The sequence below is a fragment of the Colletotrichum orchidophilum genome (assembly GCF_001831195.1).
Source record: "Colletotrichum orchidophilum strain IMI 309357 chromosome Unknown Scaffold_8.1, whole genome shotgun sequence".
Taxonomy (NCBI): Eukaryota; Fungi; Ascomycota; class Sordariomycetes; order Glomerellales; family Glomerellaceae; genus Colletotrichum; species Colletotrichum orchidophilum.
The window spans coordinates 498,931-515,559 of NW_019172964.1; the positions used below are offsets into that span (position 1 = coordinate 498,931).

A 16,629-nucleotide genomic window follows, 5' to 3' on the forward strand; every position below is an offset into this window, starting at 1 on the left:
CCCTCGCCATCTCGCGGACAGCGGCCAGCACATAATTATCCGAACCAAGCGTGCGATTGGCGGGCGTAGTGGAAGAAACGGAGCCTTCCTGTCCTACTCGGGACTCGCCAGGGACTCTTTCAACCGTCCGGCCGACGATCCCGACCAAACCCGCCAACGGCACCGAGACCATGCCGAGGAAGCAGCTGCGAATCCCGCAACAACTCAACTCAATGCCTTGTAGACAATCACATTACTACAGCATGTTTTGATTAGACTTCGTCAACCGATGCAATGACTTTAGTCTTGAGAAAGGGACAAGGCCAATTCGATAAGGCCTCATGCCACCCGCCTATTGATTCATACAAGGCTACTTTGAATTATGTAGTGACTTTTCGTTTTCCTAAACCGCCCCCCGAAAGACTTTTCCTAATGCCCACCCGTTGTATTTAGTCCTCCGTGATATCACCATACTCCCACATGCCGAGGCGCTCCTCCTTGGCCTTGGCCTCAACCTCCTTCAGGTGCTTCAGGTAAGCGGCGTGTTGGCCGCTGCGCTCCCATGCCTTGAGCTTCTTGGGCACCATGGCCTGGCCGTTGGCAACAATCTCCTTGTTGATCGAGTCGTTCGGGCCCGGCTTCTTATCGCCAGCGTTGTAGTCAAAGAGGGTGATGTAGCTGACGCCCTCCTTGGTGTCGACAAAGTCGAAGCTGGCAACCAGCTCCTTGCCCTCGGTCAATTCGGCAATGAAGCCAATGGACTCCGAAAAATATTCCGGCGCAGTAGGCAGTTGCAGGAATGAAAGCGAGGCGTCGATTGCCTGGGCCTTGAGTTTCTGCACGGTGAACTGAGCCTGGTCCAAAGGTCTCAGCTTGGACCAGGGCTGCTTCTCCGAGTTACCGTAGTCGATGTAGACAACCTCGGCAACCTTGGCTGCGCGGTCGTTGGAGCGGATGCGGCCTCTGTACCACTGGCCATCGGCAGAAAACTGGGCGGCGACAAAGTCACCGGCCTTGGGCGCATCACCAATAGGCTTACTGTTTGATGAGTTGAGGTGGAACTTCTTGAAGTCGTTCATCAACGTCGTCAACGCAGCTGTACCCTTGCCGATTTCCTGGATCTTGATCTTGCCGTTGCCATCAATGTTGGTGATGACAACATCACGGTAGTCCTTAGGCTTGTTGTCGTATGCCTCGGGGGTATCGTTGGTAGTTTCAACGGCCACAGCCTCCTCCTCCTCCTCTTCTTGGGACGGGTCCCAGCTGTGCCACAGTCCCTTTCTGCCCTCCTTGGCCTTCTTCTCAGCAGCAAGTAGCTCAGTGGCGTTGCCAGACTTCTCGGCGGAGTAGCGGTGGACAGATGCCAGTCCCTCCTCCACAAGCAACTTTGCCACATTCTCACGGTTGATGTACAGGTCACCGATAAATCCTCCAACCTTGTCGATGTCGTAGATGTCGACCTCGACGTCGCGCTGGTTGCAGCGGCGGCTAGCAAGGTCAATAGCCTCCTGACCAAATTCCTCGCCGTTGTCGCCTCCACGGCCCGGGGCACGAGGAGCACGAATACCGCCCAAGACCAACGTCAGCTTCACACCCTCACGGGGGATCAGGATGGTGAAACGAGAGCCAGACTTGACAAAATCAACAATCGCAGGCACCTTCTTCTGTCTTGATAGGGTGCCGAGCTGGATCTTGGCCTTTTGCAGGGACTCGGAGGCATCAACGTATTGCTTAATCTTGGGGGCCTTGCCAGACCAGATACCCTTCTTCTCCTCTTTGGCCTTCTCCTGGGCAGCGAGGAGCTCGTCATAGTTGGGAGAACGGTCAGTGTCGTCCTTGCGGTGACGGATCACAGTTGCGTAACCCGCCTCGACCAGCTCGAGACCCACGTTCTTGCCCTTCTCAGTAACTGTGGCAACCTCGCGGGCCTCGTAGTCATCGGTAGCAGGCTTTGAGCCATCAATGCTGATCTTGACGTGCTTGCCGATAATCTTCTTACGCAGGAATTCCTTGGCCTCTTCCCTGTATGGGGCCTCAGACGGCTCGTTGGTGCGAGGGCCACGGACACTGCTCAGGTTGACTCTTTTCTCGCTAGTTCCGGTCTTATTACGGACGACAATGGTATCCGCGCCGATAATCTTTGCGACAATCATGTCGGACGAGGAGGCGTCGGCCTTGGCAACGTGGTGCTGGTGGAGGCGCAGCTTCTTGCCCTGAGCCGTCTTCTCAGCAGCACGAAGGGTGGCCATCTTCTCACCGAGCATGGTAGAGTGGAAGTCGTTACATCTTGCGAGGCCCTCGGTGAGGAGAAACTCAGCGATATTCTTGTTGCCGTTGGGGTGGATAATGGCTGCCACCAACTGTCCTTGAGCGCTGGCGCCAACAATATCAACCTTTACGCGGCGCTGGAGCAGTCTCTCCTCGACAAAAGACTTGGCCTCGTTTCCAAACTCTTCAGCAGCCTGGGTCTGGCCGGTAGACTGTATCGTTCGCTCGGTGGTAGGGGTACGGACTCCAGCAAGGAGCGTCATGACCTGCACGTGCTTCTTATCCGAAAGCAGAAGTCGCACGAGCAGACGGTCGCCGCTGAGGACCCGCTCGATAATGCCGTCAACGGTCTTGCCCTTCCACTCGTTCATGAATTGAGGGCCGCCGAGGTCATTCTGGACCTGGATGTTGCCGCCGGTGCCAGACCAGAGACCCTTGCCCTCATTCTTGGCTTCGGTCTCCAGTTGGCGCAGGTTGTCGAGACGCTGGAGAATAGCTTCGTCGTCATCCTTGCGACCAGCCTCTTCTCTGACCTTCAGCCATCCAGCCTTGACAGCTTCATCGGGGAGAGAAGGACCATCCTTGGAGAGCAGGGCAGTGCCGAACTCGCGACCGGAAGGTACGGTGTAAGCTACTGTGCATTGGATCTGCTTGCCAACAACCAGTTCTCTGAGGTATTCTCTTGACTGGAAGGCGAATGCTTCATCGCCCTCCTTGCTCAGGCGAGGGGCCGTGACGTATGCGAGGGAGAAGGTCTTTTCGGCTCTAGGGTTGTTGGGAGCGGTCAAGACGAGGGTGTCGCCGCTAAGCACGCTTTTGACCTTGGCGAAAAAGGGTTTCGACATGATGGGAGAATCAAGGAGTGACCGGATGCTATTGAGAAGATATGCTATACAGGTTCATAGGTAATTAGCGCGTTGTGCATCTCAAGCTGTTTGCGGCAACCGTTGTGTGTCTCGTGCCTGCCTGCCGTCTCAGACATTCGAAGCAACAAACTCCAGGCATTGAAAGACAGCACATAAACCTCGATTGGTAGAAACAATTGAAAGGCAAAAGCAAGTTTCCATTGATGTCTGTGACTGCGGGTGCAGAAATACACCAAAGACAGAGCCATTGTGCCTAAGTGAGGCTGTCTAGGAAGTGCATGGATAGGTGCAGTTCCCCACGGGTAGGAGCGTCAGCTTCCCGCCCTCCTTGAGGGATAGCTCGATGCCTATTTGCCAGAGACAGTTGTGAAGAAGGAAAACAGGAAACTTACCGGTAAATGAGAGGATTTGGGAAGGGAAAGCGTCGAGAGGATGTAGAGATGATTTTCGGGGGGGAGAGAGAGAGAGAGAGAGTTGGGAGGAAGGGATTGACAAGGCCGATTGTTCGACCAACGTTCGACAGTCGTACCGCCTTTTTGACAGCTTGCCTCAATTTCGCCCGGTCTCGAGCAAGCAAGTGTGGGGAAAGGAGTTCAGGGACCACAGTCCACACAGAGGCAGGGGTATCAGCTCGCCTGTGGCCAGTAGCAGTGGCGGGAGGGTCAAGCGAGAGCGGGGTTGCAGTTACCTTATGTAAGGTGCTGTTGCACTTGGGGTTTTGGTTGCTGAGGATAGCTTCCCCCCTTGAATAACAACAAAGCGTCGCTTGACTGGTTTGGCCATTGAATGAAGAATTTATACAAACCAAACTACCTTTCAACCTCTCAATGGTAGCAATTGTTTCTTCTAGTTCGTTTTTACAGAATTCGATATCTCTCAAGCAAACCAAAGGGCGAATGATATACGTACTGCAACTATCACTAAAGATAGACACCATCATGCCAGTATTGGCAGTGTTCACGTCATCCTCTACCCCTCACAGTGCAAGGACCCAGCCCCGCCACTCCCGCCGAACCTTCAGCTTCAGTTTCGATGCTAATTCACCACCTTACGAATTTGGATATATAAGTTACGATGATTTTTTCTCTTTTCTTTCGTTATTTTTGAATGTCCTACTATTGATAGAGGCTAAGTCTCCCAATTTTCAGCTGCCTCCGACACTGTAGACGAGCGTTGCAGAAAGGAGCGTATGTAGAGCTTTGTAACCCCACCTCTGATGGCATTCAACCCAAAGGAGCTCCTTAGGGGTACCAATGATGAGCTTAGTTGGAGATACCAATAACACCTATGATTGATCATTAGTATTTCCTGTCTACTAGAGAGGGCTGGATTGTACAAACCGCAGGCGGGACGGGGACCGGCGTTGCCAGTCTTGAGAGACTCCTCGTTGTCACCCTTGCCGAGGTCGTCGGTGCCGCCGTGGACAACGACGGTGCGGCCGATGACGCTCTCGGGGCCGATCAGCTTCACGTGCTTGTCGGTGACGGTACCCTTGGAGTTGCCCTGGCCATCGGTCTCGATGTTGCCAAGGTCACCGACGTGGCGGTTCGCGTCCTCGGGGGCACCGTGAGTCTTGTTGTGGGGGTTGACTGCAGCGTGCCGTGATCAGCCCTTATCTATGTGTATCCAACCCCGAGACGTGGTCTTCTTCGGACCTGTCCACCCCCTTGTGAATACTTACAGTGAGGACCGGCAGAGGTGCAGCCGTTGGTGTTGTCACCGAAGGTGTGGATGTGCATGCCACGCTTGGCGTTGGCGTCGTTACCGGTGATGTCCCAGGTGATAGTGGTGGGAGCGGACTCGGACTCCTGCTCAAAAACGACGGAGCCGGTGACCTTGGAGTCACCACGGACGACAGCGACTGGGAGCGGAAAGTTAGCGAAATGATTCAATCCCCATCTCGAAAAAGCTGCTCCCTTTCCAACCTCCCCCCGAGCGGAAACCCTCGTCTAAGCTTTCCCCACGACGGGAACGACGGGAATGACGAGAACCACTTGGATTTGAACCAAACGGATCGACAGCAGCGGCGCAAGGAACACCAGGATGGAGTCGATCAAGCTTGAAGATTGGCCAGCGGCAAGCTGGTTCCCAGTCGTAGGCACGTCGCGGAGCCATCAGGGTGTTTGCTTTCCCACGTCGTTCCAAAACCCGCTCAATCCAGCGCAAATTGGATGGTTGGACTGCGTTACCCCTCCATCCCGGCACCGCGGCTCTGCACTAGGGCAACGGGGATGGTTGGTTTCCGGGTATATAAAGAGTGACACTTACCAGCCTTGACCATTGTGAATGATTTGTGTGGTTTTTTTGTTTTGAATTGGTTTCGTTGTATCACGAGTATGTTGCTCAAGCAGAGGATGTTGAGAAGGAGAAATGAAAGGTCAAAGTGTAAAGAGGGGAAGAAGGGGAAAGTACCTTATGGAGTCTCTGAGACGGGCCAGCTGCCCAGCCCAGACCGGAGAACACTGGAACACTGGGGAGAAGAGACACACAACACTGGTGAAAGGGGCGGGCACCGCTTCCACAAACTCTGTGGACGCCCAATGAGGACGAGACGTTGTATTCCGTTGCAGGAATAGGCACAATTCGGAATTCCGAGGGAATGAAGCTCGCCTCGCCTCGCCTCGCCTCATCTTCCCTGAGCCTCTGGGGGACGCAGCAGCACGGCAAGGTTGCTCGTCTTCTCGCCCGCTGGCTTCCCCTGGTGTCCGGCCTGTTTCCCCTCCCTCTCCGATTCTGGCTACGGTCCAAGTCCCGATGAAGGGCCAGCAGCACGCCCAGCTTGCGCTTGGATGGTGGGGTAAGCTATTGCCCCGCTCGAACATTATCTCATCGCCGTCATCTTGGTCGAAGTGGGTTCAGGTTGAGCTTCGGGAGCAGCTGGTTGGCTGATGGTGTAGCAGTCTTCTGGGATGCTTACAAATAAATGGATGGTGCAATGCGATGGTGAAGCGGAAGGCACTGCGGGAACTCGTCAAGCTGCTCGGTCCATTACGGTACTTTCTTGCTCCAGCTCCGCGTTAGCACACGCCGTCTCTGTACAGAATCATTGTCCAAGCCATGCGGAAGAGGGCCGATGCTCGGCCTGCCATGTCTTGAACGCGCGCGCGGGAGTGCCACAAGTTGCGAAGAGCCACTCTGACCTAAAATCTCCCGCCAACTGTGGCTTGAGCCGCGACATCCTCCGTGAATAATTCCTGCAGAGTCAGCGGCGCCGTCAGCGACACGGCGCACCTCATCGTCCGAAAATGCCGGGAGTGGCTTGGGCAAGGACACTCGAGAATATGATAGGCCTCGAGGCCTCTTCACGTGGTATATAGTCTGCGAATGACAAGCCTTACTGTTCTGTCACGACAATTTGGGAGGCAGCCAGCTTCGTTCAATGACTCTGTGGTAATAATAGCCGACTCGGTACCGTGCAATTGGTCAACGGCACACCGCACCACATAAGGCAGTCAGATTGGGTCGATAGAGTTTAGGTGCAATGGAGAGATTCAGCCATTATCCGACATGGGCTATCCGTACACGTTATCAGCGCTAGCATGGAGCTCTGGCCATATGCCTGGCGGGGTCGTTTCGATGCCTCTCTCGTAAACGACTTCTTTGACATCATGACTGGATTCCAAGGATCGTAAAGATGTCGACGATGAAACATCTTTGATAGACAATAATGATCTAAAGCAACAACCTGCTCTGCAATGCTCCGGAGGGTGCCGGGGGTGGTTGCGAACGCCCATAAGATCGTTGGCACGTCGATATGTCAAGGTCAGTATTCACAACTACCATCCCTGGCAGCTTAGGTCAACCTCGGCACGTTGCGAGAGATACACTACACTACCTACACGCGAATTGACGTCCGCTTGGCCAGCACCGGCTGGTTCGGAACCAGCTGCACCCGTACGTGTCGAACAATGAATACGGAGTCCCAAAGACGGACGAGAGCGAGCAGCTGGAACTAACCTGAGGCACAAGGGGCATGCCTCCTGCATGAATCTAAACCATCCCACCAGTCAAGATTGTCTCTTTGACGGCTCGGGAATGCTGATGACTGCGGAGACCAATCCCGTGGCGCCGTGCCCTCAGATGCAGTCAGCCCTACGGACCAGAGCTTACGGTCGCGGCTTGCGTTAGTTAGGTGACCCATCTTTGCGGCCTTCCCTCGTCATGCTGCAGTTCAGGATGGCTGGCATACGAAACCGCAAGATGCCTAGGGAGATGCCGTTCAAATTGACACATCTCGTTTCCAGAGACGTTGGGGCCACCTACTGAACGAGACAATGAACAGTCTAGAGCCAAGGAGACAGATGGGCCAAGACTCAGCGACGCGCAGGTTAATAGCGATCCCGGTGGGACACGTGGTGTGAAATAGTTCCATTGATCTTCTCATTGTCATGCTTGCAGACGTACAGAGGAATTCCAGGCCAACCTCAGTCTGGGATCGGTGGACGAGAGTCGCAGCAAACCCCTTGGTGGGATTTCGAAATCGCACATTCCACCGAAACAAGTCTTCAGCAAGCGCATTTTCTGTGTGACCAGGAACGGAAAAGGTTACCGAGAAACGAGACAATAAAGTAGCATGCGGATCAATTGGACATAACGCGCATCTTTCTTTTTCTCGTTTCTAAATGGACGATTGAAGAAGCTGGGAGGCAACGCCCCCTGTCGGACATTGTGGGAGAATAGGTATACAAGGATGGGGTCTGCTAGCAAATTAATATCCACCCGGCAGGGACCCCGAATTGTAGGAATTTTCCGTTCGGCCAGGTTTTGGAGATGGTCATCCAACCGTCGTGCAGCCCGCTGCCCCAATGTGCGTCTAGTCGAAATACGAGACTCAAAGGAGGTGGTATGTGGGATGGGGGGGAGGGGAGGTGGGCTGCTTCTGGGATCAAATGAGTACCTAATAGACTTGAAGTACCTCTGTGCTAGATATTCATCCCCCGTCAGGTAATCAGTACAGCAGCAGACGCCAAAGAATACAAAACCAAACAGATGAAAATATAGTGGTGAGGTGGCATCCATGATCGATGGTGAGAATGTCGCAGGGCAGAAAACGAAACAGGTCAACGTCCGCCATTGGCCCACGGCCCCCGAGTACTGTTCCAGCTTGTCCTTCGTGTCGGTACGGTCAGTCGTAAATCATACGTACTTGAGCCAATTCATGATTGGCATTTCAGAGTGGGCCATTGTGTTCATCCTGGGACCGAAACGAAGTAAAGTTGACGGAAAGTTAGACTGGGAACATCAGACGGCCACTGAACTCACGGTCCTCAATGTCTGAGAGTCTCTCATCACTGTTGCCCGGGCTTGCCGTCTATCTCAGTGCATCAGCAACTCCCAGTCTTCTTTCCCTCTCTCTGCTCTCATCTCTCACCTCGGATATTTGGAAAAGGGCGATGAATGCAGAGTGAACAAGACTCAAAAGAGTAGGTACGTACTCGCTCGTACCTTAATTGGACGTATCAGTCAAGTCCGCCCAGCCCAGGCCAGCCCACCTCGATGCTCGAGTGAAGCTGCACATGTACCTTCCCACATCAACTTAGCCGTGGTGGTACCTCACTGCCTGAAGGGTCCAGTCGACGTCCTCGATCATCTTCCCCATCCTGTCCGTCCCAGTTCACTCTGGTGCGGCCAAGCCAAGACTCTCCCGGCCCAGCTTCAATTTCTTCTTCACCTGGGCCTTTCACAACACATGACGGCCGAATTGCCAAGTAACTGGCTTGGTTCTTCTTCTGGGCAGTGTATTCCTGTTGGTGCCTCACATTTTGGTCCCAGCGCCGCTCCCACACCCGCACCCACAACTTCTCATCAGGTACGGATACCTTAACCTGAACTTTACCGAACCCAATTCATCATTAGCGAAAAGAGAGGGATGCGTCGGGTAAATCTTCTTCTACTCACCTAACACTACAAAGCGACCGACACGAAACCATCGCACCCCGTCGCCTGGCTTGAGAAAGGGTCCAGTCGGCCAGTCCACGCGTATTTCCACCCGGTCGCCCACCCCGCAAACTCCCACGGGGTCAGCCATCGAGGGAGGGTAACAGCGCAACACACAACGAACGCGGACTGCGTGCGACTCGACCTACTAGTCTGGGGAGCGAGAGATAGCGAGAGGGTGGTTCAGCAAAGACCTCAGGGAGACCAACACTATCCTAGAAGAGGAATTCAGACATCACTTCAGGATTCGCAAGATTACGCTGCCCTACACTGCACCACTACCAGCCGCAAGCCAAACCCGACGACTCTGACCTTGCAACTGGACTCCTGTGACGACCCTCCAGCCCCGTTCTTGTGGCTTGGTTTTCGCTCTCGCCGCCAGGCAGACGCACCGTGTCGCACCGTGCTATTCGTTGCTTCACTGCTTCACCTCTTCTCACCATCCCACCCAGTGACGGTAGGGCTCTTTTGACAGCACCCGACCGTATTTTCTCGCGCGACTTGTATTCAAAGTTGCACCCTTCTTTTTACCTGACGCCCTTTCAGCTGCTCAACGCCCCGTTTGCCGCGCGAAGATCGCCTTGTGCCAGCCAGTCTTAGGCCAGATCAGCCCGACAACCTTCTCCAAATTGCCGTCGCCGCACATCACTGCCCTGAGGGTAGGCCCGAAAGACGTCAGTCCTACTAGGCCCGCCTGCGCCGCACAACAGCACCACCCACGAGGCTCGACCCGCGACCACCCGGACAAACAACTGTACAACTTGCCAACTTTCACTTTCCACCCTTGGCACATTGCCAAACCTACGAAGATAGTCTCTCGTGTATAGACGGACCAGCGAGCAGCGAAACCGCACGGTATAGCGACCAACTCTCCGATCGAGCTCGCTACGAACAGATGCAATCGAGCATCACCCGGCTTTCTGCTTAGGTCGATGTAGCAGCCTGCCGCAGAGGCTGATTTCCAAGACCAGTCACATCGTCGCTGTTCCCGTCCTGCGCGATCACCATGTCTTTCCGAGGCGACGGCCAGCGCCGTTATGGCCATCTTCCCCCGGTGCAATACCCCACACCCGACCAGTCGCAAGATCAGTCGGCTTACCTCGGGCGGCGGCCGAGTTTCAACAATGGCGATGATGCCGCAATGTTCGATCAGAGCCGAGCGCAAGCTCGTGGTCATCAGCAGTCCGCCTCGAGAGGTGAAGATGAACTCTTCCTAACAAGCCCGACAACTTCAAGCCATTCTGGAGGCCGGCACAGCTACAGCTCAACAAACAATGCGCTCTCCGGTTACCAGCACCAGTACCAAGCTTCGTCGCCTCCGACGTCTTCGCATTCAAGCTACAACCCCCAAGCCTTTGCGCGGACGCCGTCGACGGCGTCGGCATCTCTCCCGTACCACCCCGGTCCCCCGAGTCGATATGGATCCGCCGCTTCGCCGACATCATATACATCTCCAACGCAACCTAGCTACCAGCCGGCAGCCTACAACCCGGCTGCGTATGCGACCACGACAGCTCCTCAGCGTCAACCGACATACTCCGGCTACAATAACTACAATCAAAGCTACGGCTCCCCGACGGCTCCCCAGTCCTCCCAGGGGTTCGGCCACTCGCCCACCTCCTCGTACCAGGGCACCTTCCCATCCGCGCCATCCGCGACTTCACCGGCACCAACCTATGATTCGACTTTTTCGCAGTCTTATGGCAACAACTATAACTCCTATGCGACAAATGGTAACAGCTCAGCCGCGTCGTACGCTTCGGACAACTCACAGACACCTTACCCAATCCAATCGTCGATGCCCGTCGGACCGAACTACGCCGATTCCTCGTCCTTTTATAACAGGTCTGCGCGATCGGACTCGGCAGCATCCCCGATTTCGTCTCCGCAGATTCAACAGCAGCACTCCCCCGGCTTGCAACGACATCCCACCAACGCCCCTCTCCCGAGCCGGCCGATGGAAGAGCCTACCTGGGACCCGAGCGCTATCACTCCCACAGACGAGGACCAAGCTCAACTACAAGACTCTCTGCTCCAAGACATCGAGGCTGAGTTGGGCGGTCGGCACCGCCCCATGCCAATCAACGGACAATTCTCCGACGACGAACTTCAAGGACTACGGCGGTATAATTCTGACCTTGCTACCGCCGGCATGGCACCGTCCTCGAACGCGCCGGCTGCTAACAGGACTCCAATCCCGACGTTCGATTACGACGATGACGACGACGATCCAGAGGGAACTGCGGGGGTGTTGGCCATGCAGCAGGCGGAGCTGGACGACAAGAGATTTAGCAGCGTTCCATTTTCTTTCACCGAGCCAGTCGCCATGAACCCTCTCCCACCACCACCTGAAGAACAGAGCGATGATACAGACTATGGCGGGATGGACTTGGGTGCGCTTGCTGGGGGCTACCCTGGGAATCTGGCATACGGCAGTGAAGTCGGCCCAACACCGGCCCAGGACGGATCCCGGCCGCTCCCCAACCCCGACGACTACGATGTTTCTCATGAAGCCTACGAGAGGGCCCCTGCTTTCCGAGATGCGGAAGTCGACTATGGCGGCACGGGCGGTCTGCAGGCACCGTCTGCTCACCGGCTAAGCTTCGACGATGGCGATGAACACGTGTCGCTTCACTCAAAGCAGAGCGGCAGCGAGTCGCCGTACAAGGAGGACTATCCTGATCTCTACTATCATCCAGGACTTTCCAACAGGCCGCTTCCGGCGCTTCCCCCAGGTCCTGGTAGCGATACAAGCTCTCTACTTTCTGTTCACCCGACAACTCGCAGCTACCATTCCCACTCGCTCAGCACCGACTCGCGAACACTACATGATGGCGGCTCAGACTACCACGGCGGAGGCTCTACCGGCCTGAACTCACCATTCCCGGAGCGATCCATTTCCCTGTCGAGCCACAGTCACACGCCCCAAGTACAAGCTCCGGTTCGGTCACGGACAGATGCCGCAGATGAGAGGAGAAAGATGGCCCGCTATCAGACTCAACAACAACAACTTGCGGCACAACAGGGCCTGCCATACGATGGCTATGAGTCGGGTACGCCGTCATCGATGACATATGACATGATCACACTGCCTAGCGGTCGGAAGAGGAAGTTCGTGCCGTCCAAGCTTACTTCTAGCGATATCAGGAGATGCTATGAGCCTTGGGCTCTTAGCGGAATCGCCGCATGGATTCGCGAAATGGCTGATGGCGAACCGGACTTGAAGCAAAAAACAGTCGAAGAGGCATTGCTCAAACTGTTCACAGAAAAGGTCCCTACCATCAATGTTGCCGATGCTGAGCTTCTCAGTACCCTCGTCTCACAGCTGATGTTGGACGCTGGAGTTCTTGTCCCAGAGGAAGAATGGGTCAAATTCGGAAACGGTACAATATCCGGAGTCCTGCCGCAACTGACGGGGTATGGCTGTTATGCTCCCAAGTTGCATGACGACGACTCTCAATCCGGGCGCTGCTACTCACATCACTGTATGAGGACACTCAGAAAGGCCAACCTAGATGATGTGCTTCTTGATGAGGTCAAGCCGGCGGATTGGAATGTTCACTATAAGATACAGGAAGCTGAACTCGCTGAAAAGCCGAAGAAGGAGATTGAGCGTCAGCACGTTCTCCACGAGATCGTCAACAGCGAAGAGTACTTCGTCAGTCAGCTCGAGGTTCTCCGTGTACTGTACCGAGATCATCTGCGGAACTCTCAGCCTCCCATCATTCCACCCAACAAGATCGATAAGTTCCTTCAAGTCGTGTTTGGAAAGGCTGATGCCGTCCAGCTCGTCAACAAGGACAACCTTCTTGCACAGCTCAAGTATCGCCAACAAGAGCAAGGCCCCTGGGTCTCGGGTTTCTCTGATCTTTTCCGTGAATGGATCCGGAAAGCCAAAGACGTCTACATTGACTATGCATCACAATTCCCGTACGCAGAGTACATGGTGCGCAAAGAGTCTGACCGAAATCTGCTGTTCCGCAATTTTCTGGAGCAGGTCATGCGGCACAAGCGCTCTGAGCGCTTAGGATGGCAACATTTCCTCAAGACCCCCATCACGCGCTTGCAGAGATATTCTCTGCTGCTCGAAACCGTTGAGAAGAAGACACTTCGAGACGACGAAGAGAAGGCCAACTTGGCAAGGGCAATCGCCGAGATTCGCAATGTCACAATGGAGTGTGACACGAAGGTGGCCGAGATGCAAAAGAAGGTTGAAATGATGGAACTAAATTCCATGCTCGTTCTCAGACCCGGTTTCCACTCGGTCCTCAACCTTGACCACCTCGGCAGAGAACTTATCAAGCAGGGCGATTTGCAGAGAATGGGTTCCAAGGGTGTGAGATGGGTCGACACGCATGCCTTGCTGTTTGATCACTACTTCATCCTTGCAAAGGTTGTGAGTCCGAAAGACGTCAGAGGCGAGAAGAAATACGACGTGTCAAAAGAGGTAAGTTCTCTGTACCATCGAGGAAACATCGATTGATGCTGACGTTGTAGCCTATCCCTATGCCTCTACTTTTCCTTGATAGCATGAACGATGACCCCATTTCGAAGCAAAAGGGCATCACTGCTCCTCTGGCTCGCGCTGGCGGCGCAGGTTCGGACCCAAGGTTGAATCGGATCGCTGCTAACGGCACTGAGCGTCCTGGTCTGGAACATGCCGCAACCAGCTCCTCGATTGGGTCGACATCAGCAGCCAGGCTTACGCCGACATTGTCTAACGATCCTGAGGGTAAGATTCTCTACCCTTTCAAGATCAAGCACTTGGGCCACGAAACATACACACTGTACGCTACATCAGCTCAAAGCCGCGCGGAATGGGTTGAGAAGATTATTGAGGCCAAGACACGGCATGCCAAGGCTTTATTCTCTCAGAATGCCGAGCCATTCCGCCTACGTGTGCTGGCAGACAGTGCGTTCGTTTATGATGCAGCTTCAGCTGTCGGCAGGCAACCAGGCGTTCCCATTCGCGGAACCCCTCTGGACCGAGCTGTCCGGGAGATCGAGGAAGTTTACGGACCTGGCAGAGGGCCAGCCCCCGTGTGCAGAGCCCAGGTCAACTGTGCTTGCGGCTTCAACGCGTTTGGCAAGTCGATCGTTGCCATTGGAACAGACTATGGCGTGTACATCTCCGATGCCACAAATCCCCGCGGCTGGATGAGGGTAAGTTGAAACAAACCAGCGTATAGCCCGGCTGATCGCTAACGAGCCTACAGAGCGTACAAACAAACAGAGTGACACAAATAGCTGTCCTGGAAGAGTTTTCTGTCTGTCTCATCATTGCGGACCGCTCTCTCATCGCTTATCCTCTCGATGTCATTGCGCCGGTATCGAACTTCCCTGCCCCTGCTCACGACAACCCGAGGAGAGCGCCACAAAGATTAGCAAAGGATGTTGCTTTCTTTGCCACAGCGCGCATGAAGGAACGCATGTTGGTATTCTTTAAGCGGAAGGAAGGCATGCACAACACCTTCAAGGTACTCGAACCTGTCTTCCAGAAGGCGTCGGAAAAGAGACCTCGGATATTCGGCGGCCGCAAGGGTTTGGGAGGCAGCACCGACTCCTTCCGCGACTATGACGAATTCTACCTCCCTACAGAATGCTACTCCCTCAACCTCTTCCAGAGCTATATCGCCGTATCAACGGCAAAGGGTTTCGAGTTGCTCACCCTCGATAAGAAGCAGACAATGTCTATACCCGACCTGAAACAGCCCGCTATTGCGAACATTGCAAGCAGGATACGGGATCAAAGACCTCTAGGCATGTTCAAGTTGAACGATCAAGAGTTCTTGCTGGCGTACGAGGACTGTGCCGTCTACGTCGACAAGCACGGCGATGTGAGTCGCACTTTAATTATGGAGTACTCGGGCAAGCAGAAGAAAGCTACAAGCGCGACAATGTATGGCCAGTACCTCCTCCTTTTCAATGGAGACTATGTCGAGGTACGCAACGCCGAGAACGGTCGCCTCAGACAGATCATCGCCGGTCGCGACGTTAGATGCCTTGACTTCGGCGTCAGAGGCCCCACTGGTGGCAATGCCTCGGCCTCACAGAACAGTTGGCTCGGCGGGCAGACACCCGCAGGAGATGATTCCAAGGGAACGGTCAAGATCTCCATGAGCCACCCGGAACAACACGGCGTGCAGGTCGTTCTTGAGATGCTTCTCAACGATGGACATATGGAGAAATAGAATGGTGCGGTGGTTCATATCAGACCAGATGCATTGGGGATGCCACGATTGATGAGAGGGACAGTTTGCGCGTCCCATGATTGGGTTGGCAGTCAAGGTCTCCTGGCATATTTCACACCTTTGGAAAAAGTGGCTCAGAGAGCCGGTTTCTTTTTCGTTCTCTTCGTCCTCGGGCGAGGCGTTCCTGACTAACGAGTACGAGTGTGGATATGATGCTATGCGCGGACCGCAAGGCGTTTTGGGTCGACGAGAATCATGAAAGGGTTTTTGCACGCGTTGGAAAGGGGTGGCAGCGGCGGCGGCGGCGGACACGGCGGTTCATGTGCTTCCCAGGCCACGGCCGGGATTTTACCTCTTCCTCTTTGTTTGGTGGTCAAGTAGGAGAATTTTTTTCCCACTGATATAGCCTTGGGATGTGCAGTCCCCGTAGAAGAGGAATATGACGATTTTGACGTTGGCTTTCCAGTGTTTACTGGTGTCTTCTTGTTAACTCGACTCACTTTGGTAGCTAAAGCGACCCTAGATCTGTGCTAGTCAACACAAGTAGGTAAACTCAGACTTGTAATGTGTACGGATTGTTGAATTTGATCAGATCTGGCGGGTTTATTACCAAATTTCTGGCAAAAAAACCTACATCAGGTGGATTCACCTTTGACACAGAAGGGGCTGATGGGAGAGACTCTTGGCTTCGAGAGACGGGTACTTTCTCTGCCTCTTTTTCTGTCATCTGCCTATTGCCTAGGTGCTTACCCAGACGGGTAGGTGCAAGTAGAAGGTTGCTCGCTTCTAGGAGGGGACGGTTCTTGGCAGCATATACGTCAGCATAAGCATCGGGCGCGCGGACAAGCAAGGGATCACGCAGGTAAGCCTGTCGGATGGGAAGGTCGACTTGAAGACATCGGCCGCCTGCTTCGGGCGTAGTCATAGACAAATTCGTACTTGCTGTGGAGGCGTTGTTTGCGCTCAAAGGAAGTGGAAGCTGGGTTTGGTGCAAGTTTCTATCACTCTTCCTTTTCCAAGGGGCATGACTTCAGTGTCCTTCTCGGGTAGATTTATTTCAATTATGAGCATTGGGAAGTTGACTCAGCTTTGGTCAGAAGAAATAGGAGGTTGAGATGAGGTACGTCACTTGGGCTGCTTGTTGTTGTGGATTCATCTTTCCGCTTTTCCATTGTGTACTACGCCTCTGCAGTATTTCTACCAAAAGTGAGCAGAGAATAATGTAAATCAGTCCTCAGGAGTCAGGAAAGAGAGTAAATGGCACTCTTGGCGTTCAAGTGACGTTCCATTTCCGCGCCCGGGTTCCGTGGGGTCTGAGTCGAGGTAAGGCTGGTAGGCCGGGATACGGCGGCGGGCGAGCGTCAAGGGTTCGGATCCTGCTTCGTGCG

General features: G+C 54.3%; 3 protein-coding genes across 3 annotated transcripts; 1 reads left to right on the forward strand and 2 right to left on the reverse strand.

Annotated features, from left to right (window-relative positions):
• Window positions 1–428: 428 nt before the first annotated feature.
• CORC01_01614 (tudor domain-containing protein) lies at window positions 429–3,092 on the reverse strand (the record flags this gene model as incomplete). Its single annotated transcript, XM_022613268.1, has 1 exon — window positions 429–3,092. One exon carries the CDS (start codon window positions 3,090–3,092, stop codon window positions 429–431), a length of 2,664 nt encoding a protein of 887 aa, XP_022480367.1.
• Window positions 3,093–4,375: 1,283 nt separating this feature from the next.
• Window positions 4,376–5,394, reverse strand: CORC01_01615 (superoxide dismutase; the record flags this gene model as incomplete). Its single annotated transcript, XM_022613269.1, has 4 exons — window positions 4,376–4,398; window positions 4,454–4,702; window positions 4,795–4,974; window positions 5,382–5,394. The coding sequence occupies 4 exons, from the start codon at window positions 5,392–5,394 to the stop codon at window positions 4,376–4,378; spliced, it is 465 nt and encodes a 154-aa protein (XP_022480368.1).
• A 4,662-nt stretch (window positions 5,395–10,056) lies between these two features.
• CORC01_01616 (CNH domain-containing protein) lies at window positions 10,057–15,241 on the forward strand (the record flags this gene model as incomplete). The annotated part of the gene is made up of 3 exons (XM_022613270.1): window positions 10,057–13,497; window positions 13,548–14,213; window positions 14,267–15,241. The coding sequence occupies 3 exons, from the start codon at window positions 10,057–10,059 to the stop codon at window positions 15,239–15,241; spliced, it is 5,082 nt and encodes a 1,693-aa protein (XP_022480369.1).
• Window positions 15,242–16,629: the final 1,388 nt, after the last annotated feature.